This window comes from Chlorocebus sabaeus, chromosome 19 (assembly GCF_047675955.1).
Source record: "Chlorocebus sabaeus isolate Y175 chromosome 19, mChlSab1.0.hap1, whole genome shotgun sequence".
NCBI lineage: Eukaryota > Metazoa > Chordata > Mammalia > Primates > Cercopithecidae > Chlorocebus > Chlorocebus sabaeus.
The window spans coordinates 33,151,642-33,167,274 of NC_132922.1; the positions used below are offsets into that span (position 1 = coordinate 33,151,642).

Below are 15,633 nucleotides of genomic sequence, written 5' to 3' on the forward strand. Positions count from 1 at the left end.
CGGTGGCTCAAGCCTGTAATCCCAGCACTTTGGGAGGCCGAGACGGGCGGATCACGAGGTCAAGAGATCGAGACCATCCTGGTTAACACGGTGAAACCCCGTCTCTACTAAAAAATACAAAAAACTAGCCGGGCGAGGTGGCGGGCACCTGTAGTCCCAGCTACTCGGGAGGCTGAGGCCGGAGAATGGCGTGAACCCGGGAGGCGGAGCTTGCAGTGAGCTGAGATCCGGCCACTGCACTCCAGCCTGGGCGACAGAGCTACACTCCGCCTCAAAAAAATAAATAAATAAATAAATAAATAAATAAATAAATAAATAAATATTTTAAAAACAAAAACAGAAATAAGTACGTTTCAAGTACGATGTGGAAGGAAGTCCATATTGTACAATACTTCTACATTTAAAACTATCAAGTATTATTGAGAGAAATTAAAGATATCCTTTAATATCAAAGGGATATTTGACATTTTGGGCTGGATTATTTAGAAAGAAAAAAAATAGATTTTAGGACAAAAAACATTTCTAGAGACAAAGTCCATAACTGTAATAATAAAACATTCAATTCACCAAGGGTTGATAATTACAACTTTTAGTCACCTACAATTGACAGAACTAAAGGGAAAATGGAAAATCTATCACCATAGTAGCAAATCTGAACATGTCTCTCTTAGCAAGTAATTAGACAAAAAAATTGGAAATGACTGAAAGATTTAAAATACGTAATTATTAAGACTGATTAAATGTGAATGGACACGTACAGACCTCTGCACCAACAATTAGAGAATATATGTTCTCCTGAAACACGCATAAAAATATATATATATATATATATATATATATATATATTTGTTGTTGTTGTTGTTGCTCTGTCGCCCAGGCTGGAGTGAAGTGGTGCTATCTTGGCTCACTGCAACCTCTGCCTCCCGGGTTCAAGTGATTCTCCTGCCTTGGCCTCCTGAGTAGCTGGGATTACAGGCACATGCCACCATACTCGGTTAATTTTTTGTATTTTTTTGTACAGACAGGGTTTCGTCATGTTGACCAGGCTGGTCTTGAACTCCTGACCTCAGGTGATTCACCCACCTCAGCCTCCCAAAGCACTGGGATTACAGATGTGCACCACTGCGCCCAGCCATATATATATATATATTCTTTAAAATTGATCATGATAGTAGGCCATAACTCAAGTTTCAATGCCATGATGGCCGTGCTTTCTGATGAAACAGAATTAAATTAGTAATTGGAAAGAAAATTTTTAAACCTGTAAATATTTGGAAATTAAAAAATAATTTCCAAGTAATTCAAGGGTCAAAGAACATATAAGGAAAATTTGAAAACAACCGAACAAACAATAATAATAATAACTACATATCAAAAAATAGGATAGAGCACGGCACAGTGGTGGGCACCTATAGTCCCAGCCTGTGCTCCTGGCTATTCAGGACCTGAGGCAGGATCACTTGAGCCCAGGAGTTTGAGACTGAAGCCTGCATGATAGTGTCTGCTATTAGACGCTGCACTCCAGCCCGGGCAACACAGCAAGAACCCATCTCTTAAGCAAAACAACAACAACAATGAACCTAATTTTTTTTCAAGAAAATATTTTTAATATATAACAGCTCATACCCAGCCACCTTGCTGAATGATGTACTCTGCCGAATAGTCCTCCAGGTATGTCACGCCAAACTGCAGCAGTGCACTCAAAGGTTCTTGACCACGTCTTGTCAATTCCAAAAGCATGTGTCGTAGCAAAACCAGAGGCACCAAAATCTTCGATGCAAAGATGAGAGAATAAAAAAACCACACTGAAATTCTTATAATGTGTTTTATATGTTCAACTACTAGAAAATGATACTTAAATGCATCATTAAGGTATTTTATTTTCATTATATAAAGGAAATAAAACAGTAACTTCTATTAGGACTTTTGTGAATACTGCATGTAGGTTTTATACAATAGAGAAGTAGAAATAGTTATTGAAAATAATTAGGCATGTGTGTGCCTGTATGTGTGTGTGAGAAATAACATATATAGAAGGAAATTCACTGATGCATTATTAATTAATTTCTTTTTTCTTTTCTTTTTTTTTTTTTTTGAGATGGAGTCTTGCTCTTTCGCCCAGGCAGTGGCGCAATCTGGGCTCACTGCAGCCTCCGCCTCCCAGGTTCAAGCAATTCTCTGCTCAGCCTCCTGAGTAGCTGGGATTACAAGTGTCCACCATGACGCCTGGCTAATTTTTGTATTTTAAGTAGAGACAGGGTTTCACCATGTTGGCCAGGCTGGTCTCAAACTCCTGACCTCAAGTGACCTGCCCACCTCAGCCTCCCAAAGTGCTGGGATTATGGGCTTGTGCCACTGTGCCCAGCCTGAAGCATTATTTATAATAGCACAAAACTAGAAAAACAACCCAACAGGGACTAGTTAAATAAATTACATCATCCAGTAAAATATGCAGCTGTTAAAAAGACATTGATCGCTTACTACCCAATCACCAGGATTTACTTTAAGTGAAAAAAGGCAAGTTATAGAAGAATACATACAGTACCATTTGTGTAATAAAAGCATATACAAATATATATGTTTATATAATCCTACAGTATCTCCAGAAAAATTCGCAAGAAACTGGTAATACTGGTTGCCTAAAAGGAACTAGGTGACTGGCAACAAGGATGAGAGAAAACTTTTATTTTTCAAAGCCTATCTTTCTGTACTTTTTTGTACTTTGTACCAAGTGCTTTTATTATTTGGAAATAAGAACTTTTAAAAATTAAGAGCTATCTTGCAAAACTCATCAAAAGTCAAACATAAAAGATGCCATTACAATCTACACCTAATAACCATGTGGCTCAATACTTAAAAGTCATTAAAAATTACAACAGAAACTAACTAGAGTCCCTGTCTTCCTTTAAAAAAAAAAAATGCATATTGAAAAAAACTAAGTATTCAGGTAGCCATCTGCATGCAGTCTGTTTTGTCTAAAACATCAAGAGGTCCATATGCCTGGAAAAGGAATGCAAAAGGAAATGAAACCAATTCCAGTTCCTTGTTAGCAGACTACCAAGGAAATAACCGAGGGACGACAAAATACTTCTGCAGGAGGACAAACAAAAAACAGTGAGTTTTATATTTCAAACTAACATTCCTTGGCTTCTAAAGAAAGGAAAAGAAAGCAGCCCTGGGGGAATCTCTATCAAAATCTGAAAGGAAGAATGCAGTGAACACATAATGTCTTTACTTCTTCACATTCTAAAGGCACTCCAGCCCAAAATATATTGAAAACTCCTTCTTAACACTGATGGAGTAGCATAGGGCTGTAAGGAAGAACACATTAGGCATTTCCACAATAAGAAAACTTATACTATTACACAAACAAACAAAAAACTGTTTATATTTTGCCGTGGGTAGCAGCAGGTAAGGAGTGGCTCATGAACCAGCGGTGCTAATCTGTGTATCAACTTAAAGGTCTGGGATGTCCTGGACTTCAAAACATTCTAATTTCCCATAATAATCCATGATACTATAACATTTTAAAGTTATTCATATTTAAGTTCTATTACCTCTTGGGGAAATGAGTTGTAAATATTTTATGCTTGTTATACAAAATACCAGTAAGTTTTATTTGTTCCAAATTTAACTCTTTCATATATCGAAAAGTGGACACCCTAGTTTTACTATGTAAGAATCTAGTGATAAATCTGCAATTCTCTTTCACTCCTGGAAGAGGAGTGAAAAGCCTCACTCACTAGACTTCCAGTCTGAAATCCACTATTCTCTTATTCTGTTTTTCATATGGCCATTGCTCCATTGCAATGCAAAGTGATCCATTTGATCACTTAACTTCCCTTTTCTGGATCTTCCCTATTCCAATATCTTTCTTGAAACGCAGTAACCACAGTGCAGAAACGTCATTTTTCAGCATGGACATTTTCTATGTGGTTGGTAATACGCTTCTTGGTGGTACATGCTATGTCAGATGACTCTTTTTTTTTCCCTTCATTCCTCATACAGCTATTAAATGACTACCATATACCAGGCTTACCTATTTGGCATGCTATCTTCAGGGACCTGTATGATGACGTCCAAGGCCACTGTACCATTTAGATTGTCTTTAAGCAGCTAAATCCTAAGAGGATTTACACATAATCCTACACACAAAGCTCCATGAGTTAATTCTACAACTGACCTCCATCAATTTGACATTTTACCATCCACAAGAATTTTACATAATCTGCACAACTGATTTTTTTTGGACTCTTCCCTCCCACATTATTTTTTTAAATGTTAAAACAAAACTAGATCCCCAGGCATCCACTCCTAGAAGAACCCACGATTCACATGTCTAGGTCTAAAAAGTCAGCAAACAGTTTTATCTTTGATTCTTTCTTAAAAGTCATTTCCTTACTGGATAACAGTAATCCCCACATCATATATAATTTTTTTTTTCTTCAACTGTTTTTGCAATGAAATGCTAAAGTATTTTTGGCCATCAAAACAGATTACCTCCACTGGCTTACCTTTATCCACACACTTATTTAATCTCCTGACATCTCTTCAAACACTATGTGGTCTCTTTAACAGGTTAGACCTACTTAAATTCAGTGACATTATCCTTTTATTAAAGAATATATGAGCTTGCTTGGTATAGAAATGAAGCATACTAACTTACAGCTCTGAGAGTCCCTTTCATTACAATGAATATTTATGATAACAGTGACATATTTTGCTCCACCAATCTATTTAATCCTTCTGTGACTTAACAGTTCTAATAAAAATCATATTCTACAAATTTTATCTATACCGAATTCACTGATTAGGTTTGTCTTTGATTTGTGTGCTTCAAAATACAGTGTAAGAGACAACCAGATATTATATGTCACCCAGTGTGATGCAATAGGAAACAGATAAAACCACCCATTAGGTATTCTTGCCAAAAAGATTGAACCTGAATCTGATCAGGAAGGAAATACAGACACAGAAGAATATGTTAAGTGATATCTCAGTGATATAGTCAATTAAATCCAGAAATTAGAAAATTTTTCAGGAAAAAATAACTTGTAACTAAATTAAAGAGAGGAAAAAAAGAGGGAGGATAAGTCTACATATTAAAAGAGACTTCAGGCACATATTATTTACTCCATTTATTTGAAATGTCCAGAACAGACAAATTCATTAAGACAGAAAGTAGAGTCATTGTTGTTGTGGGCTGGGAGGAGCAGGAAAGGAAATGGGGAGTAACTACTAATAGGTATGGGCTTTCTTTTCTCTTTTTTCTGAAACAGTCTGGCGCTGTTGTGTAGGCTGGAATACAGTGGCACGATCTCAGCTCACTGCAACCTCCACCTCCTAGGCTCAAGCCATCCTCCCACCTCGACCTCCCAAATAGCTCAGAATACAGGTGCGCACCACCATGTCTGGCTTTTTTTTTTAAAAGAAACAGGGTCTTGCTATGTTGCCCAGGCTGGTCTCGAACTTCTGGGCTCAAGCGATCATCCTGCCTCGGCCTCCCAAAGTGCTGGGATTACAGGTGTGAGTTACTGTACTGCATCCAGCCCTTTATAAAATATATTTCAGGCCGGGTAGGGTGGCTCATGCGTGTAATCCCAGCACTTTGGTAGGACAAGGCAGGCAGATCACCTGAGGTCAGGGGTTTGAGACCAGCCTGGCCAACATGGCGAACCCTGTCTCTACTAAAAGTACAAAAATTAGCTGGGTGTAATGGTGGGCACCTGCAAGCCCAGCTACTTGGGAGGCTGAGGCAGGAGAACTGCTTGAACCCGGGAGGCAGAGGCTGCAGTGAGCCGAGATTGCACCACTGTACTCCAGGCTGGGCAACAAAGCGAGACTCCAACAACAACAACAAAAGGCTGGGCATAGTGGCTCACACTTGTAATCCCAGCAATTTGGGAGGTTGAGGTGAGTGGCAGATCACAAGGTCAGGAGTTTGAGACCAGCCTGGCCAACACAGTGAAACCCCATCTCTACTGAGAATACAAAAATTAGCTGGGCGTGGTAGTGGGTACCTATAATCCCAGCCACTCAGGAGGCTGAAGCAGGAGAACTGCTTGAACCTGGGAGGTAGAGGCTGCAGTGAGCCAAGATCATGCCACTGCACTTCAGCCTGGGCGACAGAGTTAGACTCTATCTCAAAAATAAATAAATAAATAAAATAAATCTATTTCAAATGTCTATATCAGAGAGAATATTTTCTCTTATTCCAAAAAGCAAACAAGGCAAATAGATATCTTAACAAATTATGTACTGATAGGCAACATACTAATATTCTATTAATAGTGACTATTTGAGAATAAGGTACCACGTGTTAAAGCTAATAGCTGCTGTTTACTGAGCTTTACTATGGTGCCTGATAATATGCTTAGTAAGTACTGAACATTTATTATCTCATTTAATTCTAATAAAACTTACGAGGCTAGTATTGTTTCCCATTTCACAAATGAGAAAACTAAGATTCAGAGACCTTCCTATAACAAACCTGCACATACATGTCCCCTGAATCTAAAATAAAAGTTGAAATTTTTTTTTTTTGAGACGGAGTTTCACTCTTGTTGCCCAGGCTGGAATGCAATGGCGCAATCTCGGCTCACTGCAACCTCAGACTCCCAGGTTCAAGCGATTCTCCTGCCTCAGCCTCCTGAGTAGCTGGGACTACAGGCATGCACGACCATGCCCGGCTAATTTTGTATTTTTAGTAGAGACGGGGGTTCTCCATGTTCGTCAGGCTGTTGTGAACTCCCAACCTCAGGTGATCCGCCCGCCTCGGCCTCCCAAAGTGCTGGGATTACAGGCGTGAGCCACCGCACCGGGCCGAAATTTTTTTTTTTTTTTTTTTTTAAAGAGAACCTGCCCACAGACACACATCCTGTCCATGGCAAAGCTAAAATCTGAAACAAGTTTGGTTATGTATCTAATATACATCAATTAGGTATATAAGGTCACATGTCTGACTCATGACAGACAATTCTGCATAGAGGTAGGTGTCTGTAAAAGTAACAGTCGGGAATTTTCTCATCTCCAGCACTGTATCCCTCAAGGCTGCCCTTCTTTCTCATATTGCACGGAGCCACCCCATACTGCATCCCCCTACACCCTGCCTTCTCAAGGTGCTAAGCAGGTAATACAGTCTAAGATAGTAGATAAGCAATATGTACCGTGGAAAAAACAGAAGCTAGAATCAGATCTTAGTTCTAGTGTTGGTTCCAATATTTACTGGTCAAGGGATTCTAGGCAAGTCATTGAACTTTTCTTTCTGATTACCTACCTAACTAGCTAAATAATAATAAAATCTATTCTGTCTTCTGCGAAGGATGGTTGGGATGCTCAAATGGTATGTGACACGAGACACTGTAAGTTATAAAACATCAATGGTATTATCATCTAAGAGAACAGGAAGAGGCTACCTCCCAAGTGAAGTCTTTACTCTTCTTCCTCAAGACAAAATCACATGTTAATAAATATATAACCTTCTGGAGGTAAATGGCATGTCTAACACAGAGAAATGAAGAAATGAGGGGAAAATTGGGACAGAAAGGAAGGGGCCATACTATAGGACCATAATTTTGAGCCAAGCAGAACCTTGCAGCATTAATCAAAAAACCAGTTATTTAACCAAAAATATGCACTTAACATAGATTTGCGCATTAAAGTACGAGCTCTAACAGTTTTCTGCTGCATGATGCTAGCAATTTCTCCTATATCTTATCATTAACACACTAAAATCTTTTAAGAGAAAAGATCATTGTGATGATACCTTATTCCAGCCGCTGGCATGAACTGTGGTCTCCAGTGTACATTCCCGAAATGCCTGATATGTCACTGGCCTGTAGAGATTTTTTTAAAAGTCTGTGTCACAAAGAAAGAAAATTCTGTATTTCCAGATGAATAAATAAACAGTCACTACTCTGTTGAACTTTTTGCTAAAGTGACAAGGATTATTCAACATACTGTTTTGTACAAGATGTGGCTTTTCACACTGGTATGCACTTTTTTCAAGCATTCTATAAGCTGTGATGCATGCTTGGGAAATAGTTAATAACATAACAAGATAAATGTATATTCTAGTAATTCTTTTTGTAACTGCTTGGAACTTACAGGATAGGATTTTTATGCTGCAAAGAAATACCTGAATTATTAATACAGGATAAAATAATGACAAATAAAAATGATCTCATAAGTACAATGAAAACCGGAATTTTAACTTTTCTTAAAGGCAAAAAATCTAAAATATTTTAAAACTAAAGAGACATGTCACTGGAAGACTTTTCATATAGAGGAGACAAGAGATGAAATCAATATCACAATAAATTGAGTCCAATTTTTAAATTTTTAATTAAAAAAATTTTTTGGGGCCGGGCGTGGTGGCTCATACCTGTAATCCCAGCACTTTGAGAGGCCGAGGCGGGTGGATCACGAAGTCAGGAGATCAAGACCATCCTGGCCGACATGGTGAAACCCCGTCTCTACTAAAATACAAAATATTAGCCAGGCGTGGTGGTGTGTGCCTACAGTCCCAGCTACTCGGGAGGCTAAGGCAGGGGAATCGCTTGAACCAGGGAGGCGGAGACTGCAGTAAGCGGACATCGTACCACTGCACTTCAGCCTGGTGACAGTGTGAGACTCCATCTCGAGGAAAAAAAAAAAATTTTGTTTTTTTTTGAAATGGAGTCACCTATATTGCCTCGGCTGGTCTCAAACTCCTTGGGCTCAACTGATACCTCCCACCTTAGCCTCCGTGCCAGCTGGGATTACAGGCCTGTCCCACCACCCCGAGCTGGAGTCCTATTTTTAACTTGGAGTATTATGATACAAGGGTAGAGAGATGGCCAGGCGCGATGGCTCAAGCCTGTAATCCCAGCACTTTGGGAGGCTGAGACAGGCGGATCACGAGATCAGGAGATCGAGACCATCCTGGCTAACACGGTGAAACCCCGTCTCTATAAAAATACAAAAAACTAGCTGGGCGAGGTGGCGGCGCCTGTAGTCCCAGCTACTAGGGAGGCTGAGGCAGGAGAATGGCGTAAACCCGGGAGGTGGAGCTTGCAGTGAGCTGAGATTGCGCCACTGCACTCCAGCCTGGGTGACAGAGCGAGACTCCGTCTCAAAAAAAAAAAAAAAAAAAAAGGGTAGAGAGATAAGCCTTTCTGATTACTTCTATGTAAGTCCTAGTCATACCTCATTGGTAACGCTCACTCATTTCTTGAGTGACTTCAAGTACTTTATTTTAAGCACAGTTTCATGCGTAAATTTTAAAAACAAAAGACTTGGGACAAATTAACATATGAAGGCATCAACTGCTCAGATAATAGATTTAAAATTAATTACAATCTATTAATTAAAAATCAATAGATTAAAAATTTACCTTCCCTCCTTTTGGGAAAGTATTAACAAACATGTAAGAAAGAATGGGCTGGGTGCAGTGGCTCATGCCTGTAATCCCAACACTTTGGGAGGCCAAGGCAGGTGGATCACTTGAGGTCAGGAGTTCAAGACCAGCCTGACCAACATGACAAAACCTCATCTCTACTAAAAACGCAAAAATTAGAAAACAAAATACAAAAATTAGCCTGGCATAGTGGCACGTGCCTGTAATCCCAGCTGCTCAGGAGGCTGAGGCAGGAGAATGGCTTGAACCGAGGAGGTAGAGGTTGCAGTTGAGCCGAAACTGCGACACTGCACTCCAGCCTGGGCAACAAGAGCGAAACTCCGTCTCAAATTAAAAAAAAAAGAAAAAGAAAGAAAAGAAAAGAGAAAGAAAAAGAAAGAAAGAAAAGAAGGAGTCTTGCTTTTGTAGGGTTTTAAAATCCCACCCCAAAGGCATTTTTCTGCTCTGACCATTGTGGCCTATGACCTCCCTAGTTTAAGAATATTGGCCGGGCGCGGTGGCTCAAGCCTGTAATCCCAGCACTTTGGGAGGCCGAGACGGGCGGATCATGAGGTCAGGAGATCGAGACCATCCTGGCGAACACAGTGAAACCCCGTCTCTACTAAAACTACAAAAAAAAACTAGCCGGGCGAGGTGGCGGACGCCTGTAGTCCCAGCTACTCGGGAGGCTGAGGCAGGAGAATGGCGTAAACCCGGGAGGCGGAGCTTGCAGTGAGCCGAGATCCGGCCACTGCACTCCAGCCTGGGTGACAGAGCGAGACTCCGTCTCAAAAAAAAAAAAAAAAAAAAAAAGAATATTTAAGATTGATAATAGCTACCACTTATTGTTAGCCTATTATGTTAGGTTTTAATATTTTATATATTTACATTTTATATTACATATTATCATATCATATATTTGGAAACCAAAGCTCAGAAAAGCTAAGAAATTATTCCAAACCCACATAGCTGGAAAGCAGCAAGGCAGGAATTCAACACTCAGTTAGATCTGGTATCAAAGCCATTACACTACTTCATTTCAAGTTAAGATTCTGATACATGCCATGACAATGTCTCCATGTCACATGTGGCTAACGAGCATAGAAATGTGGCCAGTGTGCTGAAGGTATAGTATACATAACACTAGACTTCAATGAGGAAGAAAAAACAATCAAGATAGCTCAGTATTTTTTTGTACCGAAGACATGTTGAAATATTTTAGATGTACTGGGCTAAATAAAATATTAAAAATTTTAAATTTCATTTTACTTTTTTACATGGCTGCTAGTTTGTAATTACATATTAAGACTACATTATATGTGACTTGCATTGAACAGCACTGGTCTAGATATTTCAGAAAAGAATCCTGATGACACAGGTATCATTCTTTCCCCTAAGTCTGTTTCAAATCAATACTACAGTGATGCTGAAAGGAAATGCGATACCAGAGACGGCCTCTATAATAATGAAATATATACAGCATACACTATCTTCCTGACATCACCTTCCCATTAAAGTGAGCCTAGTACTTTTCAGATGCCTTGGGCTAAGTAGTAGATTCGTGTAAAACTTGAACTTCAGCAGATACTACACAGTCTACCTACCTATATTCTCCCTGAAGCTTTACTTGCATATATCAGTCCCTTCACTTCCTTTCCTGAACTGTTTGGTGCTGCTGGGGGTCACAGTAGTCCTTACTGGTTGGTTGTCTACCAGGCTAAAGTATTTTAGCATCATTCTGAATGAAACATGATTTGAAACATTATATACACAGACATATATGCACAAAAAAATGCAGCAGATTAAAACATTCAAAGGAAATCAAATACATAGAAAAGTAAGTAGTTAAATAACCAATCCTACCTAGTGACTTATTACAATAGAGCAAAGAAGAAAAGAGCGGGGCAGGATACCTTTTTGAAATAGATGTTCTGTAAGAAGCGTTCAGCATTAACGTCCTACATTAAAACCTTTTGAAGGAATCAGTTGTATTTTCTACCTTATAATATTGCCTTCAACCTTTATAATACTTCTAGTTTATGTAGTTTATCATCCATTAGTTATTTTCAAGGTACAAGTAACAGAGCTTAAAACTTCTAAAAACAGATTTCTGAAAAAAAAAAAGAGACCTGACTTTGATACATAACCAATTTCAAAAATAATTCTATCAAGATTTGGGAAAAAAATAAAAATTTGTCCAAGCCAATTCTCCTTTAAATAGAATTTGCCGTGAGAAGACATCAATTTTTCCTATAGATCATAAAAAGGACTTCAGAAACAAAATTTCAAAAAAGTTACATATCACTGTTTTTTGAAGAGCTTATACTATACCATAAAGTTAAAATTAACACATAGAGAATTGAAATATTAAGGGTGACATGGTTTGCTCCAAGCCAAAGTCTCTATCAAATATGGAAAAAGATTGTTTTGTTTTTTTTTTTGAGACAAGAGTCTCGCTCCGTCGCCCAGGCTGGAGTGCAGTGGCGCAATCTCGGCTCACTGCAAGCTCTGCCTCCCGGGTTCACACCATTCTCCTGCCTCAGCCTCCTGAGTGGCTGGGACTATAGGTGCCCGCCACCACACTGGGCTAATTTTTTTATATTTTTAGTAGAGACGGGGTTTCAACGTGTTAGCCAGGATGGTCTCGATCTCCTGACCTCGTGATCCGCCCACCTCAGCTTCCCAAACTGCTGGAATTACAGGCATGAGCCACCGCGCCCAGCCAGGGAAAAGATTCTTTTGTCTGCACCTTTCACTTCATTATTTTACTCCTGGTCCTGATAACTTTTACATTTTTGTGGGGAGAGGAGCGAAGCAGCAAATTTCTTTCTTTAAGTCTTACATGTAACCTCAGAATAGAAAATATATGAAAGTCCACATGCTCTGGTTTAAGAAGAGTGGAAGAATAAATAAATAAGTAAGGCACAGCACAATGGCTCACACCTGTAATCTTAGCACTTTGGGGAGGCTGAGGTGGAAGAGTTGCTTGAGACCAGGAGTTATAAGACTAGTCTGGGCAACGCAGTGAGACCCTGTCTCTACAAACAATTTCAAATAAATAAATAAATAATAAGAAAGAAGAGTGGAGAGGCCCTAATGAGCTCAACCCACTCACTATCCCTCACTTCTTCAGGACCCCTGCGGCACCTCAGTGCCTAAGGCTCCATAGAACACTTTTTGAAAACCGCTGTAAATCCAAATTTCCTGTGTAAGTTTTATTTCCCAACACCCATATACTTCTCTCCACATTTATATTTAAGTTTTACTATATATTAGGTTAAGAAAATCCAAATACGACTTTTTAAATTTTTATTTTTAGAGACAAGGTCTTGCTCCGTTGCCCAGGCTGGAGTGCCACAGTGGTGTGATCACAGCTCACTGCAGCCTCAAACCATTGGGCTCAAGCGATCCTCCCACCTCAGCCTCCCAAGTGGCTGGGACTACAGGAACATGCCACCACACTGGCTAATTTTCTAACAAATTGCTTTGTAGAGGCAGGGTCTGGCTATGCTGCCCAGGCTGGTCATCAACTCCTGGCCTCAAGTCATCCTCCCACCTGGACCTCCCAAAGTACCGAGATTACCAAATACGATTTCATTTCACTGTTTAAGCATACCTAGTATTTTTACATTTGCTCATTTCACAATACTATGCAGCAAAAATCCAAATTCTCCTAAAACCCAAATTACTTTCTTCTAACAAATGGTAATCGATATACTTTGCTTACATGGAAATTTTTTTAAAAAATGTTTTTTCTTTCAGATAGAGTCTCCCTCTGTCAGGTGGTTGGAGTGCAATGGCGTGATCTTGGCTCACTGCACCCTCCACCTCCCGGGTTCAAGCGATACTCCTGCCTAAGCCTCCCGAGTAGCTGGGATTATAGGCACCTGCCACCATGCTCGGCTAATGTTTGTATTTTTACTAGAGATGGGGTTTCACCATGTTGGTCAGGCTGATCTCCAACTCCTGACGTTCAGGGATCCCCCCGCCTCAGCCTCCCAAAGTACTGGGATTACAGGCTGATTTTTAATATTTGTAATAAATGATTTGGTTATAATACTTTCCTTATTACTAGTTTCTTGCCTTTAGCTTTAATATGGTCAGAACCGTAGCTAGGAGAGAAGTTCCTTCTGTAAGAATGTAGAAGCAGTTCCACGAGCAGATGCGCAACCCTCAAGTTGAGCAACTTCTGGGATACAGATGTAATTTTTTGGGGTTTTTTGGGTTTTTTTTGAGACAGAGTCTCGCTCTGTCGCCCAGGCTGGAATGCGGTGGCACGATCTCGGCTCACTGCAAGTTCCGCCTCCCGGGTTCAAGCGATCCTTCTCCCTCAGTCTCCCAAGTAGCTGGGACTACAGGCACCCGCCACCACACCTGGCTAGTTTTTGTATTTTTAGTAGAGATGAGGTTTCACTATATTGGCCAGGCTGGTCTTGAACTCCTGACCTCATGATCTGCCCACCTTGGCTTCCCAAAGTGCTGGGATTACAGGCGTGAGCCACCACACCCGGTCAACACTATGTTAAATACAGAATTCTAAAATACAGATATAGTGTTAATCCTACATTAAAATGCACAAAACCCTAGTCATTATATTCATGTCGCCACTAGAGGAAATAGCAGCAAAAAGTGGTCGGGGGAAGTGTTAACTTGTATTTACAACTTGGTAAAAGCATTCGTTTTAACCTGACAGCTCAACACATAAATACAAATTAACAAATCTATGTTGGAATAGCTAAATCACTCCTATAAAGCAAAACTGTCGTTCAAAACACAAAGATGCTTTGGGAAAGCAAATGAAGAAAATGTAAAGAAAACTGAGGAAAGAAGTGACACTGTTCACCTAAAACATGGCCCTAACCAATCCAGCGCTGCATGAGAGATCCAGAGCCCAACACTGTTCACCTAAAACACAGCCCTAACCAATCCAGCGCTGCATGAGAGATCCAGAGCCTACTTAAAGAAGCACATCCCACTCAGCAATGTAACTCACTGGCTCAGGAGCATTTGCAATGCTGTATGGAGAGGCTCTTTCAGTTCCTGGGACACTTTTTCTCCAAGATGGGCCAAGCAGTCTTCCATTGAGCTTTCTGGATTGGCAGGGCTGAACACTGGAGAAGTGTGACGGTCAAAGCCTGTGCTGGTGAAGGCTGAAGACAAGACAAAAGGAAAACCTAATATAATAAACAATATCTATAAAATTAGTCGGGCGTGGTGGTGCATGCCTGCAATCCCAGCTACTCAGGAGCCTGAGGCAGGAGAATCGCTTGAACCTGGGAGGCAGAGGTTGTGATGAGCCGAGATCACGCCATTGCACTCCAGCCTGGGCAACAAGAGTGAAACTCCGTCTCAAAAAACAAACAAACAAACAAACAAAAAACAATGATATCAAAGGTTGTGCTATAAAAGGCCACAGGATTAAGACACCCACTGTCAGGAACAAGCTAATCATTACAAGCCACTTAAAAAGGTCGGGTAATCATTGTGAACATTAATCTTTGTTGGCGCGTAAACATTGATAGGTCATAAATTTAGAGGTTCTTTTAGGTTTTAATGAAAAAGCTTAGTTTTTAAGAGAAAAGAAACAACGAAACTGACATGTTATAATAAGCTATTCAATTTAGTTTATGATTACTGACCAACAAGTATAAGAATGATAAACGAAAGGCAATTCCTGGCTCTATTATCCCTCTCTTAAAATTTTGTTTTTAAGATTTTGTTTTACATTTATAAAAGTGGCACTTAATCAGATTCTAATCATCCTCAGAGGATGAGTCCATTGCTTTCATTTCCTTATTAAAATGAACTTTCAACCTTAGTATTACTACACATGGATAAATTTTAATATTATTATATGAAGATTATACAAACAAATATAAAAGTTGAACTAGAAGCTGAGCACAGTGGCTCATGCCTGTAATCCCAGCATTTTGGGAGGCCGAGGTGTGCAGATGGCTTGAGTCCAGGGGTTCGAGACCAGCCTGGGCAACATGGCAAAACCACATCTCTACTAAAAATACAAAACATTAAGGCCTGGCGCAGTGGCTCATGCCTGTAATCCCAGCACTTTGGGAGGTCAAAGCTGGGTAGATCACCTGAGGTCAGGAGTTCGAGACCAGTTTGACCAACATGAGGAAACCCTGACTCTACTAAAAATACAAAAAGTAGCCGGGTGTGATGGTGCATGCCTATAATCCCAGCTACTCAGGAGAATCGCTTGAACCTAGGAGATGGAGGTTGCAGTGAGCCAAGATCGT

The 15,633-nt window shown here is 40.0% G+C and overlaps 1 protein-coding gene across 14 annotated transcripts in view; it reads right to left on the reverse strand.

The window, feature by feature from the left end:
• Nucleotides 1–15,633, reverse strand: part of BCL2L13 (BCL2 like 13) — a 96,721-nt gene that overhangs the window by 26,581 nt on the left and 54,507 nt on the right. For 3 of the 14 annotated variants that reach the window (XM_073007076.1, XM_073007070.1, XM_073007072.1), the window contains 3 exons: nucleotides 14,370–14,526; nucleotides 7,766–7,835; nucleotides 1,627–1,770 (listed from right to left, as the gene is read on the reverse strand). In XM_073007076.1, the coding sequence (XP_072863177.1) occupies nucleotides 1,627–1,770; nucleotides 7,766–7,835; nucleotides 14,370–14,458 (303 nt within the window). In that variant the 5' untranslated portion in view covers nucleotides 14,459–14,526. Of the gene's footprint in view, nucleotides 1–1,626; nucleotides 1,771–7,765; nucleotides 7,858–8,383; nucleotides 8,478–10,359; nucleotides 11,115–14,369; nucleotides 14,527–15,633 lie in introns of those variants that run through there. The other 11 variants (XM_073007074.1, XM_073007073.1, XM_073007082.1 and 8 more) reach the window with 9 other exon arrangements.